The sequence below is a fragment of the Embiotoca jacksoni genome, unplaced genomic scaffold (genome assembly GCF_022577435.1).
Source record: "Embiotoca jacksoni isolate LCO1_2020_lvr unplaced genomic scaffold, fEmbJac1.0.p SCAF_17, whole genome shotgun sequence".
Lineage (NCBI taxonomy): Eukaryota > Metazoa > Chordata > Actinopteri > Embiotocidae > Embiotoca > Embiotoca jacksoni.
The window spans coordinates 660,001-679,404 of record NW_027185307.1 but is presented as its reverse complement, the minus strand read 5'-3'; the positions used below and the strand labels follow the sequence as shown (position 1 = coordinate 679,404).

The 19,404-nt window shown below is 41.4% G+C and overlaps 1 protein-coding gene across 2 annotated transcripts in view; it reads left to right on the top strand.

Moving 5' to 3' along the window:
• Window positions 1-344: 344 nt before the first annotated feature.
• Window positions 345-19,404, top strand: part of rsu1 (Ras suppressor protein 1) — a 37,168-nt gene continuing 18,108 nt past the window's right edge. For both annotated transcript variants that reach the window (XR_011178330.1, XM_069151222.1), the window contains exons 1-7: window positions 345-675; window positions 6,845-6,895; window positions 9,709-9,829; window positions 10,891-11,009; window positions 11,094-11,176; window positions 15,678-15,792; window positions 15,977-16,109. Coding sequence is in view for 1 of the 2 variants with exons in the window: in XM_069151222.1 (XP_069007323.1) it covers window positions 567-675; window positions 6,845-6,895; window positions 9,709-9,829; window positions 10,891-11,009; window positions 11,094-11,176; window positions 15,678-15,792; window positions 15,977-16,109 (731 nt within the window). In the remaining variant the exon portion in view is untranslated. The remainder of the gene's footprint in view (window positions 676-6,844; window positions 6,896-9,708; window positions 9,830-10,890; window positions 11,010-11,093; window positions 11,177-15,677; window positions 15,793-15,976; window positions 16,110-19,404) is intronic.

Here is a 19,404-nt window from a genome sequence, read left to right as displayed (position 1 = left end):
GCAGACTCATCAAACTATCAGTGGAGACGAACCGTGACACACTTTGACATTTAAAACACTGATACAGAAATCAATGAACTGGGGGGAAATAAATCATACAGAAGTAGCTTAAATAAAGATATCTAAATACAGAAACATTTGAAAATGAATGAGGTGAAAAGGTAAAGTAAATAAATAGGTAGATGAACACAGAAAGTAAATCAAACAGAAAAAACTATGTATGCCATATTTGATCAATTTTATTTACATGATTTTAATGGCATGTTTGTTTGTTTTAGTAATGTCTTTGCTTGTTTCTTTATTTTGAGCATATTTGGTCCTCCTCAGCACCCGTCCAGAAACAGGAAGTCTCCTATTATGGGATGGTGGCTCATGTAAACTTCCGGTAGGGTGTCAGCTCCAAGTCTCTTCCCGGACTTCCCAAAGCCAGATATCTGTCTGTCCAGCCGGTGAAGCCCTCCGTCCTCCTCCCGGTGTCTTCCGTTTCTGTCGGCGAAGCCGCGTGATTAAAAACGAGGCGTTAAAACGTGCGAAGGAGGACTTGACCGTGTTTGTTTTTCAGAAACATGTCGAAGTCTCTGAAGAAGATAGTGGAGGAGAGTCGGGACAAGAACCTCCCGGAGGTGGACATGTGCGACCGGAGCGTCTCCAACATGCTGGACATCCCGGGGCTGTGTAAGAAACTCTTATTACACACGAACAGCGACCTGCGGAGCGCTTCCTGGTCGGTGGTGACGTCATCTCAACGCTTAAATTAAATACAAACAGCGATCTACGTGGTTCTTCCTGGTTGGTGGTGACGTCATCTTAACACTGTAAAAAGTCTGTGTGGTCTTTAATGGAAAGAAAGTACACATTAAAAAAACATGAGTTTATTATGTTTAGGAGGATGAATATTAATACACAAGTTTACTAATGTGTAATAAATCTGTGTAGGTATATTTAGGCTGGTGGTGCTACACTGTTTACAGTGTAGACTGTAATATAACAACTAGTTATTAATGAACAACAGCGTCATATAGACGTCGTATAACAACTAGTTATTAATGAACAACAGCGTCATATAGACGTCGTATAACAACTAGTTATTAATGAACAACAGCGTCATATAGACGTCGTATAACAACTAGTTATTAATGAACAACAACGTCATATAGACGTCGTAAAACAACTAGTTATTAATGAACAACAGCGTCATAGAGACGTCGTAAAACAACTAGTTATTAATGAACAACAGCGTCATAGAGACGTCGTATAACAACTAGTTATTAATGAACAACAGCGTCATAGAGACGTCGTATAACAACTAGTTATTAATGAACAACAGCGTCATAGAGACGTCACAAAACAACTAGTTATTAATGAACAACAGCGTCATATAGACGTCGTATAACAACTAGTTATTAATGAACAACAGCGTCATATAGACGTCGTATAACAACTAGTTATTAATGAACAACAGCGTCATATAGACGTCGTATAACAACTAGTTATTAATGAACAACAGCGTCATATAGACGTCGTATAACAACTAGTTATTAATGAACAACAGCGTCATATAGACGTCGTATAACAACTAGTTACTAATGAACAACAGCGTCATAGAGACGTCGTATAACAACTAGTTATTAATGAACAACAGCGTCATATAGACGTCGTATAACAACTAGTTATTAATGAACAACAGCGTCATATAGACGTCGTATAACAACTAGTTATTAATGAACAACAGCGTCATAGAGACGTCGTATAACAACTAGTTATTAATGAACAACAGCGTCATAGACCGTCGTATAACAACTAGTTATTAATGAACAACAGCGTCATAGAGACGTCGTATAACAACTAGTTATTAATGAACAACAGCGTCATATAGACGTCGTATAACAACTAGTTATTAATGAACAACAGTGTCATATAGACGTCGTATAACAACTAGTTATTAATGAACAACAGCGTCATAGACCGTCATATAACAACTAGTTATTAATGAACAACAGCGTCATATAGACGTCGTATAACAACTAGTTATTAATGAACAACAGCGTCATAGAGACGTCGTATAACAACTAGTTATTAATGAACAACAACGTCATATAGACGTCGTATAACAACTAGTTATTAATGAACAACAGCGTCATAGAGACGTCGTATAACAACTAGTTATTAATGAACAACAGCGTCATAGAGACGTCGTATAACAACTAGTTATTAATGAACAACAGCGTCATAGAGACGTCGTATAACAACTAGTTATTAATGAACAACAGCATCATAGAGACGTCGTATAACAACTAGTTATTAATGAACAACAGCGTCATAGAGACGTCACAAAACAACTAGTTATTAATGAACAACAGCGTCATATAGACGTCGTATAACAACTAGTTATTAATGAACAACAGCGTCATATAGACGTCGTATAACAACTAGTTATTAATGAACAACAGCGTCATATAGACGTCGTATAACAACTAGTTATTAATGAACAACAACGTCATATAGACGTCGTAAAACAACTAGTTATTAATGAACAACAGCGTCATAGAGACGTCGTATAACAACTAGTTATTAATGAACAACAGCGTCATAGAGACGTCGTATAACAACTAGTTATTAATGAACAACAGCGTCATAGAGACGTCGTATAACAACTAGTTATTAATGAACAACAGCGTCATATAGACGTCGTATAACAACTAGTTATTAATGAACAACAGCGTCATAGAGACGTCACAAAACAACTAGTTATTAATGAACAACAGCGTCATATAGACGTCGTATAACAACTAGTTATTAATGAACAACAGCGTCATATAGACGTCGTATAACAACTAGTTATTAATGAACAACAGCGTCATATAGACGTCGTATAACAACTAGTTATTAATGAACAACAGCGTCATAGAGACGTCGTATAACAACTAGTTACTAATGAACAACAGCGTCATAGAGACGTCGTATAACAACTAGTTATTAATGAACAACAGCGTCATATAGACGTCGTATAACAACTAGTTACTAATGAACAACAGCGTCATATAGACGTCGTATAACAACTAGTTATTAATGAACAACAGCGTCATATAGACGTCGTATAACAACTAGTTATTAATGAACAACAGCGTCATAGACCGTCATATAACAACTAGTTATTAATGAACAACAGCGTCATATAGACGTCGTATAACAACTAGTTATTAATGAACAACAGCGTCATAGAGACGTCGTATAACAACTAGTTATTAATGAACAACAGCGTCATAGAGACGTCGTATAACAACTAGTTATTAATGAACAACAGCGTCATAGAGACGTCGTATAACAACTAGTTATTAATGAACAACAGCGTCATAGACCGTCATATAACAACTAGTTATTAATGAACAACAGCGTCATATAGACGTCGTATAACAACTAGTTATTAATGAACAACAGCGTCATAGACCGTCATATAACAACTAGTTATTAATGAACAACAGCGTCATAGACCGTCGTATAACAACTAGTTATTAATGAACAACAGCGTCATATAGACGTCGTATAACAACTAGTTATTAATGAACAACAGCGTCATATAGACGTCGTATAACAACTAGTTATTAATGAACAACAGCGTCATAGAGACGTCGTATAACAACTAGTTATTAATGAACAACAGCGTCATGTAGACGTCGTATAACAACTAGTTATTAATGAACAACAGCGTCATATAGACGTCGTATAACAACTAGTTATTAATGAACAACAGCGTCATATAGACGTCGTATAACAACTAGTTATTAATGAACAACAGCGTCATATAGACGTCGTATAACAACTAGTTACTAATGAACAACAGCGTCATATAGACGTCGTATAACAACTAGTTACTAATGAACAACAGCGTCATATAGACGTCGTATAACAACTAGTTATTAATGAACAACAGCGTCATATAGACGTCGTATAACAACTAGTTATTAATGAACAACAGCGTCATAGACCGTCATATAACAACTAGTTATTAATGAACAACAGCGTCATATAGACGTCGTATAACAACTAGTTATTAATGAACAACAGCGTCATAGACCGTCATATAACAACTAGTTATTAATGAACAACAGCGTCATAGACCGTCATATAACAACTAGTTATTAATGAACAACAGCGTCATATAGACGTCGTATAACAACTAGTTATTAATGAACAACAGCATCATAGACCGTCGTATAACAACTAGTTATTAATGAACAACAGCGTCATATAGACGTCGTATAACAACTAGTTATTAATGAACAACAGCGTCATAGACCGTCATATAACAACTAGTTATTAATGAACAACAGCGTCATAGAGACGTCGTATAACAACTAGTTATTAATGAACAACAGCGTCATAGACCGTCATATAACAACTAGTTACTAATGAACAACAGCGTCATAGAGACGTCGTATAACAACTAGTTATTAATGAACAACAGCGTCATATAGACGTCGTATAACAGCTAGTTATTAATGAACAACAGCGTCATATAGACGTCGTATAACAACTAGTTATTAATGAACAACAGCGTCATAGAGACGTCGTATAACAACTAGTTATTAATGAACAACAGCGTCATATAGACGTCGTATAACCGCTAGTTATTAATGAACAACAGCGTCATATAGACGTCGTATAACAACTAGTTATTAATGAACAACAGTGTCATAGACCGTCGTATAACAACTAGTTATTAATGAACAACAGCGTCATAGACCGTCGTATAACAACTAGTTATTAATGAACAACAGCGTCATATAGACGTCGTATAACAACTAGTTATTAATGAACAACAGCGTCATATAGACGTCGTATAACAACTAGTTATTAATGAACAACAGCGTCATAGACCGTCATATAACAACTAGTTATTAATGAACAACAGCGTCATATACACGTCGTATAACAACTAGTTATTAATGAACAACAGCGTCATAGAGACGTCGTATAACAACTAGTTATTAATGAACAACAGCGTCATATAGACGTCGTATAACAACTAGTTATTAATGAACAACAGCGTCATATAGACGTCGTATAACAACTAGTTATTAATGAACAACAGCGTCATAGAGACGTCGTATAACAACTAGTTATTAATGAACAACAGCGTCATATAGACGTCGTATAACAACTAGTTATTAATGAACAACAGCGTCATATAGACGTCGTATAACAACTAGTTATTAATGAACAACAGCGTCATATACCGTCGTATAACAACTAGTTATTAATGAACAACAGCGTCATAGACCGTCATATAACAACTAGTTATTAATGAACAACAGCGTCATAGAGATGTCGTATAACAACTAGTTATTAATGAACAACAGCGTCATAGAGACGTCATATAACAACTAGTTATTAATGAACAACAGCGTCATAGACCGTCATATAACAACTAGTTATTAATGAACAACAACGTCATATAGACGTCGTATAACAACTAGTTATTAATGAACAACAGCGTCATAGAGACGTCATATAACAACTAGTTATTAATGAACAACTGGTTATTAATGAACAACAGTGTCATATAGACGTTGTATAACAACTAGTTATTAATTAACAACAGCGTCATAGAGACCGTCGTGTAAGATATCTGATGAACAAAGATGTCAGATGAACTAAGATATCTGATGAACAGAGATATCTGATGAACAAAGATATCTGATGGACAAAGATATCTGAGGAACAAAGATATCATGTTCTCATGTGTTTTTAACATTTTAGCTCCGTGTCATGTGTTCAAACCAAACCGGTCCAGCTAGCCTCCTCTAGGATTGTAAGTGCGTGACTATCCGTGGTGTTACGGTACGGGTGCTCAGAGCGACCAAAAAGGACCAAAAGAGACCCGACTTCACCAAATGGGTCATTTAATAGAACTAGAACAAGTAGAAACTACATTATATTACTTATTATATTAAATTCGATATGATGAACACGTTGCATTGATCTGCAAATACAAAATTTAATGCTATCAAATATAATATGAGTGTACTTAATTTATTTTACGCAAAAACACATAAAAGAGACTCTCCACCCCCCCTCTCCCCATCTCTGGCTCCTCCCACAGCTCGATGGTTGGTCCTGATTGAATACGTTTCAAGTCGACTGGGAAAATAAATCCTAAATATAATTAAATGGCAGCCTGTCTGCTGATATGAAACTTCACTCTGGTTCTGATCTTTATTTTTTCTTTAGAAAGAAAACAAAAGGAAAACGTGTAAAATCAAACAAACACATCCTCATGAACTATATTCAACCAAAGTCAACCCTTTAAACAATACACACATTTCTTCAGTAAATCAAATTAAACAGCTACAAAGTTCATCAATCAACTAAATCAAAACTGTATGACAAATAATTAAATGTTCAATTAAATCCAGTAATCTGAACTCTACTGATGTCAGTATTAATCACATGATAGCCAAAGACCTACCAGTCGCGTCTCCAGGCTGAAACGTGAGCTCAAACATTCAGGTGCTCCCACTTCACCTCATGTCATGTCACTCCTCAGCCGTGCACCCATTTAGTGGTTCCACCAGAAACGGCTGAAACCTTTGGTGCCGTGCTGAACCCATTTTTCTTTTTTTCCTGGTCATGATGTGTTACATGTTCAAGCCCTCCCTCTTTGAGTGTATATATACACACACGCACACACACACACACACACACACACACACACACACACACATACATATATGATTTATGGCAGTCCTGTTTCTGAACGTGTGAACCAGTACGATGAGCTGCAGGAGGAAACAAAATGAAATGTGGAGTTGATGTGTTGACTTGATGTTCTGTGTTTTTTCAGTCACTCTGTCCAACATCACTCAGCTGGTCCTCAGCCACAACAAGCTCATAGGTAAGCTGTCCGGCCGAGGGACCGGGTTGAACCAGTCCCAACTCATTCATCACTGTGTCAGATGACAGCATGAAGCTCTTTTTAATCCTTGTTTTCAATCTGTGAAGAACGAGTTAAATAATCTCATCATCCAAACCCTCAACATCACGCAGAATAAACACAATATTTTCCATATCTACAATTACAACAATGTTCTTTAAATTCCTCTTGCGGTGCTCGCAACTCCTGTTTGGCCGACCTGCTTTGAAAAGTGTCAAAACATATGTAATAATATATAACAATATAAGATTTAACTCATAAAATCCTGACTGGAGGGCTTTTATTTTGAAAAGTCGCATCACATCACAGAAATATTTTAGTTCTGATCTTTTTTATATATTTATTGAACTTAGAGAACTGTGAAGATAAAAGCTCCTAAAAGCTCCTAAAACCTCCTAAAAGGTCCTAAAAGGTCCTAAAAGGTCCTAAAAGCTGTGTATATTTCCAGAACAGACCGTCTGTGACTGGAATATAGAAACAAGGACGACATCAGCTGTCAAAATAAGAGCTTTAGATGCTGTTTAATTCATGTTCATTCAACACATAGACCTGCTGGATGAAACAAACAAAGAGACGTCTCTGACAACTGGACGTGTGGAGAAAACTCATTTAACATCCAGTAATATGGAATCACTTCCTTTGATCACAAACATTTAATCATCATTTTAATGTGAAGAACACATTTCCCACAAACCCCATCACTTCCTGTTTCTCCTTTTGTTCTGTTGTTTCACATTTTTTCTAGTTTGTTGTGGAACTGCAGGGGACAACGTTGAAGAGATGTGATGATGTTTTTCACCAGCAGAGGTCACCACAGCCGTCGCCACGCTCAGACTGACCTGAGCTTTAACTGATGAAGCAACATTTAGATCAGTGAATGATCACATCACATTTAGAATTTCAGACTAATTAAAAAGAAAATACATCTTGTTCTGAAACAGGAACATAATGTTGTTTTCAGTGAGGTCAGAAGGACTGTAAACCATCAGGGAACGTTACACATCGTTATCTATTCAAACCGCAGCCATTCGTTAATTCATTATTGTAATTGATTCATTGTTGTGAGTCATTTCTTAATGGAAAAAACATAAATCGTTCTCATTGCATATTTTTAAATGAAAATATCTTCTGGTGGTCTCACTCTTCTACAACAACGAGCTGAATGTTTAGGTTGGGACAAAAACACATTTTCGGCTGCACGTTGACTGTTGACCTTTAAAATGTCACAGAAAAGGTGAAAATGTGAGGAGCTAATAACCGGCGCTGACGGTGTTTGTCAGCTGCTGGATGATGAACCCTCTACATAATTGATTGACATCGTTTCAGTGTTTTCACAGGAGTCGATTTTCCTGATGATGAACATATTTTAACAAGACAGTGTGAGAATAAAAATATTTTAACGTATTTTTTAACATAAAAGTTTGGGATCATTTCTCACTGTTTTATAATCTACATTCGTCTCAGGAGCCAAAACTTCAGGTACAGAACACATGAAATCATCAGAGAAGGTTTCTATTCCATTTTTTTTTATCAGAATCACAGCTCTTCTTTTGTCAGGACATGTTCACCTTCTGGTGTGTTTTCTAATCTGCTGCTGGAGATGAAAAGATTAAACTCATCCCTCTGCTCGGTTATAAATAGCTTGTATCAGACAAAACCAGGATAACATCGTTTCTGTCGTTACTCACCTGGAGGCGCTCCAAAGGAACAAACAGGAACACTCAGGAACACTCAAAAACACTCAGGAACCCTCAGGAACGTACAGGAATACTCAAGAACACTCAGGAACGTTCAGGAATGTTCAATAATGTCCAGGAACTCTCAGGAAAACTCAGGAGCATTCAGAAACGTTCAGGAACATTCAGGAATGCTCAGAAACACTCAGGCAAACTCATGAACGCTCAGGAACATTCAGAAATACTCAGGAACATTGAGGGATACTCAGGAACACTTCGAAAACTCAGGAACACTCAGGAATACTCAGGAACACTTAGAAAACTCAGGAACACTCAGGAATACTCAGGAACACTTCGAAAACTCAGGAACACTCAGGAATACTCAGGAACACTTCGAAAACTCAGGAACACTCAAGAACGCTCAGGAACATTCAGAAATACTCAGGAACATTGAGGGATACTCAGGAACACTTAGAAAACTCAGGAACACTCAGGAATACTCAGGAACACTTCGAAAACTCAGGAACACTCAAGAACGCTCAGGGACAGTCAGGAAAACTCAGGAACATTCAGGAAAACTCAGGAACACTTAGGAAACTCAGGAACACTCGTAAACGCTCAGGAATACTCAAGAACACTCAGGAAAATTCAGGAACACTCAGGAAAATTCAGGAACACTCAGGAACATTCAAGGATACTCAGGAATGTTCAGGGACACTCAGGAATGATTAGGAACATTAGGGAAAACTCTGGAACACTGAGGAACATTCAGCAATATATCCTTCTTTGAGATGAATGAAAATGCTAATTTGAAAAATATCAATATATCACAAATAGAATGTGGAGTTTGTGAACTGTGTGACTCATAGGGAAAGTACTCACCCTGAAAGACCTTCCAGCCGCCTGATCTGTGGGAGGAATCACAGTCCTAAAAAAACCAAGTCAGCGACCTGCTGTGTGTGATGATGACCTGGTGGTCAGTAGCTGAGGAGTGGGAACCACAGAGCGATGGACATGTTGAAGAAGTGTAAATGTGTCTATGTGTGTGTGTGTAAAGATAACAGTCTCACATCTCCCCTCCGTGTCGTGTACTTCCAGCTGTGCCTGCCAACATCTCGGAGCTGAAGAACCTGGAGGTCCTGAACATGTTCAACAACCAGATTGAAGAGCTGCCGACTCAGATCAGCAGTCTGCAGAAGCTCAAACACCTCAACCTGGGGTATGTGTTGTGTTGTTCTCACACACACACACACACACACACACACACACACACACACACACACCCACACCCCCACACACACACACACTGCTGCTGGTTGCATCCTGTAGCTGTTGGCCTCCCGACCACAGGACAACTTCAGTTTCATCCTTTGCTCTGAATTATCTTTTTTTTTTTGGATGTGTAACACGAACTATATCATCACTAATGTAAACGGATCCAACCTCGACCTGAAGGTGTGTGTGTGTGTGTGTGTGTGTGTGTGTGTGTGTGTGTGTGTGTGTGTGTGTGTAGATATGAGTGCAGGCTCACACAGACAGGATGTCAGTGACAGCAGGATTAGGACGGAGCGTCAGTGTGTATTGATCCACGAACAAACACCATGTGGATGTCTAAGCCTCGCACTAGTATTCAGCTTGTGCATTCACTTTTCATTGTGTTTATTTTCCTGTTGGTTGTGTGTGTGAGTGTGTGAGTGTGTGTGTGAGTGTGTGGTGTGTGTGTGTGTGTGTGTGTGTGAGTGTGTGAGTGTGTGTGTGAGTGTGTGGTGTGTGTGTGTGTATCGGTAGACATGCGTCGGTGTGATCGAACTTTAATTGTATTTGTCAAACACAGAGATGAAATAGAACGTTTGTTCCTGTGACTCCGGCACGCTGAGCACATATGTACATAAAGTCAGCTGGCATCTCTTCATCAAATCCTCCTCCTCCTTCTACTCCTTCTGCTCCTCCTCCTCCTCCTCCCGCCCTCCCCCTCCTCCTTCTACTCCTCCTCGTTTGGGCTCAGAAACGAGTCGGCCAATCAGAGGAGAGGCTCACTGATGTCGGTGAGCTGTTTGTGGTGGAGCTCCAGAGAGAAGCTGAGATGTAAAACTGGGTCCAGATGGTTTTTGATACTTGATCTTCTTTTGGAGATCAAGTTCACAAATAAACAGCTGAAAGGTGTAACATCAGGCTCCTGTAATAATCTTGAATAAATTCAAATTCAGGGCATTTTTCGGTTGTGTGTTTGTGTGTGTAATGTACAGTGTGTCTTCCATGTGTGTGTTTTTGTGAGCGCAGGATGAACCGTCTGAGCGGCTTGCCCCGAGGGTTCGGGTCGCTGCCGGCGCTGGAAGTGTTGGACCTCACCTACAACAACCTGAACCAGAACTCCCTGCCTGGAAACTTCTTCTACCTCAGTGAGTTCAATAACACACACACACACACACACACACACACACACACACACACACACACACACTAACGGAGATCTCTGCTTTCAGCCACTCTTCGAGCTCTTTATTTGAGTGACAATGACTTCGAGGTTCTACCTGCTGACATCGGGAAGCTCACCAAGCTGCAAATAGTAAGTCAAACTCTCAACCTCTTAACGATGGTGTTGAATGTCCTCATTTTGTTCACCATCAGTCTGACTGTAGGTCGGTGGAGTCCTTAGAAATATTTTAGAACCTTTTCCAGCCTGATGAGCGTCAACAACTCTCTTTGTGTTCAACTAACATGTTGTGAAGTTCTGACTTTAATAGATGTGTGTTCTTTAAATTAAACACCTGATGGTCGTCCTCTGACTGAAAACACCTGATGGTCGTCCTCTGACTGAAAACACCTGATGGTCGTCCTCTGACTGAAAACACCTGATGGTCGTCCTCTGACTGAAAACACCTGATGGTCATCCTCTGACTGAAAACACCTGATGGTCGTCCACTAACTGAAAACACCTGATGGTCGTCCACTAACTGAAAACACCTGATGGTCGTCCACTGACTGAAAACACCTGATGGTCGTCCACTAACTGAAAACACCTGATGGTCGTCCACTAACTGAAAACACCTGATGGTCATCCTCTGACTGAAAACACCTGATGGTCGTCCACTAACTGAAAACACCTGATGGTCGTCCTCTGACTGAAAACACCTGATGGTCGTCCACTAACTGAAAACACCTGATGGTTGTCCACTAACTGAAAACACCTGATGGTCGTCCTCTGACTGAAAACACCTGATGGTCGTCCACTAACTGAAAACACCTGATGGTCGTCCACTAACTGAAAACACCTGATGGTCGTCCACTAACTGAAAACACCTGATGGTCGTCCACTAACTGAAAACACCTGATGGTCGTCCACTAACTGAAAACACCTGATGGTCGTCCACTGACTGAAAACACCTGATGGTCGTCCACTAACTGAAAACACCTGATGGTCATCCTCTGACTGAAAACACCTGATGGTCGTCCTCTGACTGAAAACACCTGATGGTCGTCCACTAACTGAAAACACCTGATGGTCGTCCACTAACTGAAAACACCTGATGGTCGTCCACTAACTGAAAACACCTGATGGTCATCCACTAACTGAAAACACCTGATGGTCGTCCTCTGACTGAAAACACCTGATGGTCGTCCACTAACTGAAAACACCTGATGGTCGTCCACTGACTGAAAACACCTGATGGTCGTCCACTAACTGAAAACACCTGATGGTCGTCCTCTGACTGAAAACACCTGATGGTCGTCCTCTGACTGAAAACACCTGATGGTCATCCTCTGACTGAAAACACCTGATGGTCATCCTCTGACTGAAAACACCTGATGGTCGTCCACTAACTGAAAACACCTGATGGTCGTCCACTAACTGAAAACACCTGATGGTCGTCCACTAACTGAAAACACCTGATGGTCGTCCACTAACTGAAAACACCTGATGGTCGTCCTCTGACTGAAAACACCTGATGGTCATCCTCTGACTGAAAACACCTGATGGTCGTCCACTAACTGAAAACACCTGATGGTCATCCTCTGACTGAAAACACCTGATGGTCGTCCACTAACTGAAAACACCTGATGGTCGTCCACTAACTGAAAACACCTGATGGTCATCCTCTGACTGAAAACACCTGATGGTCGTCCACTAACTGAAAACACCTGATGGTCGTCCTCTGACTGAAAACACCTGATGGTCGTCCACTAACTGAAAACACCTGATGGTCGTCCACTAACTGAAAACACCTGATGGTCGTCCACTAACTGAAAACACCTGATGGTCGTCCACTAACTGAAAACACCTGATGGTCGTCCTCTGACTGAAAACACCTGATGGTCGTCCACTAACTGAAAACACCTGATGGTCGTCCACTGACTGAAAACACCTGATGGTCGTCCACTGACTGAAAACACCTGATGGTCATCCTCTGACTGAAAACACCTGATGGTCGTCCACTAACTGAAAACACCTGATGGTCGTCCACTAACTGAAAACACCTGATGGTCGTCCACTGACTGAAAACACCTGATGGTCGTCCACTGACTGAAAACACCTGATGGTCGTCCACTGACTGAAAACACCTGATGGTCGTCCACTGACTGAAAACACCTGATGGTCGTCCACTAACTGAAAACACCCGATGGTCGTCCACTAACTGAAAACACCCGATGGTCGTCTACTAACTGAAAACACCTGATGGTCGTCCACTAACTGAAAACACCCGATGGTCGTCCACTAACTGAAAACACCTGATGGTCATCCTCTGACTGAAAACACCTGATGGTCGTCCACTAACTGAAAACACCTGATGGTCGTCCACTGACTGAAAACACCTGATGGTCGTCCACTAACTGAAAACACCTGATGGTCGTCCACTAACTGAAAACACCTGATGGTCGTCCACTAACTGAAAACACCTGATGGTCGTCCACTAACTGAAAACACCTGACGGTCGTCCACTAACTGAAAACACCTGATGGTCGTCCTCTGACTGAAAACACCTGATGGTCATCCTCTGACTGAAAACACCTGATGGTCGTCCACTAACTGAAAACACCTGATGGTCGTCCACTAACTGAAAACACCTGATGGTCATCCTCTGACTGAAAACACCTGATGGTCGTCCACTAACTGAAAACACCTGATGGTCATCCTCTGACTGAAAACACCTGATGGTCGTCCACTAACTGAAAACACCTGATGGTCGTCCTCTGACTGAAAACACCTGATGGTCGTCCACTAACTGAAAACACCTGATGGTCGTCCACTAACTGAAAACACCTGATGGTCGTCCACTAACTGAAAACACCTGATGGTCGTCCACTAACTGAAAACACCTGATGGTCGTCCTCTGACTGAAAACACCTGATGGTCGTCCACTAACTGAAAACACCTGATGGTCGTCCACTGACTGAAAACACCTGATGGTCGTCCACTGACTGAAAACACCTGATGGTCATCCTCTGACTGAAAACACCTGATGGTCGTCCACTAACTGAAAACACCTGATGGTCGTCCACTAACTGAAAACACCTGATGGTCGTCCACTGACTGAAAACACCTGATGGTCGTCCACTGACTGAAAACACCTGATGGTCGTCCACTGACTGAAAACACCTGATGGTCGTCCACTGACTGAAAACACCCGATGGTCGTCCACTAACTGAAAACACCCGATGGTCGTCCACTAACTGAAAACACCTGATGGTCATCCTCTGACTGAAAACACCTGATGGTCGTCCACTGACTGAAAACACCTGATGGTCGTCCACTGACTGAAAACACCCGATGGTCGTCCACTAACTGAAAACACCCGATGGTCGTCCACTAACTGAAAACACCTGATGGTCATCCTCTGACTGAAAACACCCGATGGTCGTCCACTAACTGAAAACACCTGATGGTCATCCTCTGACTGAAAACACCTGATGGTCGTCCACTAACTGAAAACACCTGATGGTCGTCCACTGACTGAAAACACCTGATGGTCGTCCACTAACTGAAAACACCTGATGGTCGTCCACTGACTGAAAACACCTGATGGTCGTCCACTAACTGAAAACACCTGATGGTCGTCCACTGACTGAAAACACCTGATGGTCGTCCACTAACTGAAAACACCTGATGGTCATCAGCATCTAAAGCTCTTATTTTGACAGCTGATGTAGTCCTTGTTTCTATATTCCAGTCACAGACGGTCTGTTCTGAAAAAATACACAGCTTTTAGGACCTTTTAGCAGTTTTTAGGAGGTTTTAGGACCTTTTAGGAACTTTTATCTCCACGGTTCAATAAATACATAAAAAAAAAGATTAGAACTAAAATATTTGTGATGTGCAGCAGTATTATTATCACAGGAAGTGATTACACATGTATTCCTTCATCAGGTAGCGTTTCAAAAAAAATTAATTTTTCTTTCTGAAATTTAATTTTTTTCTAATTCCCACAATTTTAAGCAATAAACTCATTTAAAACTCCACAAATTATACAAACATTTATGAGAAATCCATCGCAAAATCAACCATGTTTGATCGAAACCATCACAAAAACACTCAGATAAATCTTGCGGGGACTGAACAATGAACCGGTAATTGTAGAGTTTCACAGATGGAGGTCAGATGGAAGACAGTTGGACATGAGTGTGAACAGACTCCGCCCCTCTGGGTCTGACGCTGAAGTCCATCACCTGTCAGCTGGGAGGAGCTACTTTCAGGTCCACTCTGGTCTGTAGGCGCGTAGAACCGGGTCACACACGGTCTGTGTGTTGGACCCCTGGGATTGGTTGTGTCCGGTACCACGCACCCCTCCGGGTCGTGGTGCCTCCTACCTGAAGGGGAGCTTCTGGCCTGTTGTCACCAGTGACCTGCCCCGCCTTGGTTTCAGCTTCCAAACTGTCCAAATTCAGGTGAAACTAAAAGCATGGTAACACAGAGACACCCTCCTACCTGGATGATCTGAGTGACTGAAAACAGAGAGGAACCCTGAAATGAGCCGGAGGGTCAGGACTTCGACTGCTGAAGTGAAACCCACTGAATTTGATGATTTATTAACGTGAGTGTGAAACGTTGTTCTGCTCTTTCTTCTGGACAGTTGAGTCTCAGAGACAACGACCTGATCTCACTACCGAAGGAGATCGGAGACCTGGCTCAACTCAAAGAGCTTCACATCCAGGGAAACAGACTGACTGTTCTACCGCCGGAACTAGGTACACACACACACACACACACACACACACACACACACACACACCTGTGTTTGTGTTTGTGTGTTCAGTGGTGTGTGTGTGTGTGTGTGTGTGTGTGTGTGTGTGTGTGTGTGTGTGTGTGTGTGTGTGTATATTCAGTGGTGTGTGTGTGTGTTCAGTGATGTGTTTGTGTGTGTGTCTGCAGGTAATCTGGATCTGACCGGTCCGAAGCAGGTGTTCAAGGCAGAGAATAATCCGTGGGTGACTCCCATAGCGGACCAGTTCCAGCTTGGAGTGTCTCATGTGTTTGAATATGTTCGCTCAGAGACCTATAAGTAGTGAGTACTAACACACACACACACACACACACACACACACACACACACACACACACACACACACACACACACACACACACACACACACACCACAAACAAGTGGGGGTTTCTTGATTCAAACACAGATTGTTTCTAAAAGAGTTCGTAGCTTCAGGTCTGTAAAATGGTTCTGATCCAGAAGTGTCTTCAGCTGCAATACCAGCGAGTGCCACTAGAGGTCGTCTCCAAAAAGCCTCCGGCTCCATAGACTCCCATTCAACTTCTCTCATCAAATCCAAAGTGAATAAAATGTGTCCATCAGTTATCTCGGTGTTGTTAGCTAAAGTCACTCCTTCTTATTAGTTTTCTGGAGCTCCATCTGAAAATAATCCCTCATTCATTAGAAAAGAAGATTCAAGAACACCTGATTTTGGGGGCGTGTCTGTTTGATTGACAGGCCTGTGGTGCAGTCAGGTTACAGCTATCGGTGGGCGGGACGTAGTATCGTCAGGTTTCCAATCAGATCGGTCAGATCCACCGCTGGCTCCTCCCCCAGCTCGTCCAAATATGGTCACTTCCTGCTCCAAACCGCTCTGAACTGGTAACGATGGTGACGGACAGAATCTGAACTGGAGGATTCATAACATTCATGAACCAACGATGACATCACTGATGGATGATGGGTAATGATTGATGGATGATGATTGATGATTGATGAATGATGGTTGATGGATGATGGATGATTATTGATGATTGATGAATGATGGTTGATTACTGATGATTGATGGATGATGGATGATTACTGATGATTGATGGATGATGGATGATGATGATTGATGATTGATGATGGATGATGATTGATGATTGATGATTGATGGATGATGGTTGATGATTGATGGATGATGGATGATTATTGATGATTGATGGATGATGGTTGATGGATGATGATTGATGGTTGATGGATGATGGATGATTATTGATGATTGATGGATGATGGTTGATGGTTGATGGTTGATGGATGATGGTTGATGATTGATGATTGATGGATGATGGTTGATGATTGATGGATGATAGATGGTGGTTGATGGATGGATGATTGATGGATGATGGATGATGATTGATGGATGATGGATGATGGTTGATGGATGATGGATGGTGGAAGATGGATGATGGATGATAGTTGATGATTGCTGGATGATGGTTGATGATTGATGGATGATAGATGGTGGTTGATGGATGGATGATTGATGGATGATGATTGATGGATGATGATTGATGGTTGATGATTGATGGATGATAGATGGTGGTTGATGGTTGATGGTTGATGATTGATGGATGATGGATGATGGTTGATGGTTGATGGATGATGATTGATGGATGATGGATGATGATGGTTGATGGTTGATGGATGATGGATGATGGATGATGGTTGATGGTTGATGGATGATGATTGATGGTTGATGGTTGATGGATGATGATTGATGGATGATGGTTGATGGTTGATGGTTGATGGATGATGATTGATGGATGATGGTTGATGGTTGATGGTTGATGGATGATGATTGATGGATGATGGTTGATGGTTGATGGTTGATGGTTGATGGATGATGATTGATGGTTGATGGTTGGTGGATGATGATTGATGGTTGATGGTTGATAGTTGATGTTGGACTCTGTTGTGCAGGTCCTGAACTGTGTGTCTCCACATTCAGAGCTCTCCATGCATTTTAACCATTTCTGAACATAGTTTTCATTTTATCAGCAGAACAGAAACAATAAACTCAAATACTCCCTTTCAGTTCATATTTATAAAACCAAAATATAAACTGGACTCTTCGATATCTTTTAGGTTCTGCCGAATGAGTTACAATTAGACATGTGTGTGTATTGAAGCAGTCCTCTCTGCTGTAGAGCAAAGTGTTGAGTTTACACCATGAAACACAAGCTGCCATTAATTCTTCGTTCCAGGCAGCAGGAGATGCTGCAAATCCTCTGAGAACGCTTCAAACTGCTACTCCAGAACTGATCCCTGCACTGTGAGGCTGCACGGAGGCAGAAACACCCCCCGCTCTCAGACATATCCATCCCGCTGAACACCTGCATACTGCCTGAGCATCTCTCCATGTACACAGCAGCACACATGGCAGGAAGTAGGAAGAGTCTGGCAGCCCATCACTGGTCGCTCTGTGGATCCGTTAACAGCAAGTAGAGTAAGACATCACTGCCACTGCACATATGTTTACAGTATTCACATGAGAACTTGTAATACTATTCTGAGGAATCCACTGAAAATACCTGGTTTTCTAGGGGATGCTTTTATTTAGAAGTTGCTGGTCTGGAGGTGACAGTGTGTGCAGCATGTTGAGAGGAGAGGTTTGAACAGTTTAATCAAGGTTCTTCAAACACATCAGCATCATGTTGGTATTTTTTCATCTCTGTATTTGTTCCTCCGGGATGACTGACAGCCATCGAGTCCTAACGCCCCCCTGCCAGCCAACAGCTTCCTGTTTGCATTTAGGAATAAAAAGCGAGACATTATATTCAGTGTCAGGTGTGGTGATGGAGGGCTGAGCTGCTCTGGACTGGCCTCTGGTACCTCTGGTACCTCTGGTACCTCTGGACCGGACTCTGGTTCCTCTGGTACCGTGTCTGAAATGTCAATCACTGTCAGCCATGAAGAGGAACAACATGTGCACAACTTGCTCTGTCACACACACACACTCTCACACACACACACACACACACACACACACACACACACACACACACACACACACACACACACACGAATAATGGCCTCAGTACTTCACCTCAGTCTGTGGATGGCGTACACACACCACGAACATGTATGATCACGTGAGGAAGAACAACAAGGAAAAGGAAGACACACACACACACACACACACACACACACACACCCCTAGAAGCAGCCTGGCTTTAGACAGGTGTTAATTTCTTCACAGCTTCATTTACACTTGACTAAATGTCCTTCATCTTCCAACAATGTCAGCACACACACACACACACACACACACACACACACACACACACACACACACACACACACACACATACACACACACACACACACACACACACACACACACACATCTGTCTACACCTCCACTTCCTGTCTAATGAAAGTGGAAGTGGAAATAATCTGCTATGATCTCACAGAGCAGTCAGCTGCTCAGTCCAACAGATTCAGCGACTGATTGAACGAACCGTGATCACGCCAACATGTTGATTACAGCAGGCAGCCAATAATCAGAAATAGAAACAGTGGCAGATCAGTGAATAAGAGGAGGGATGTGTT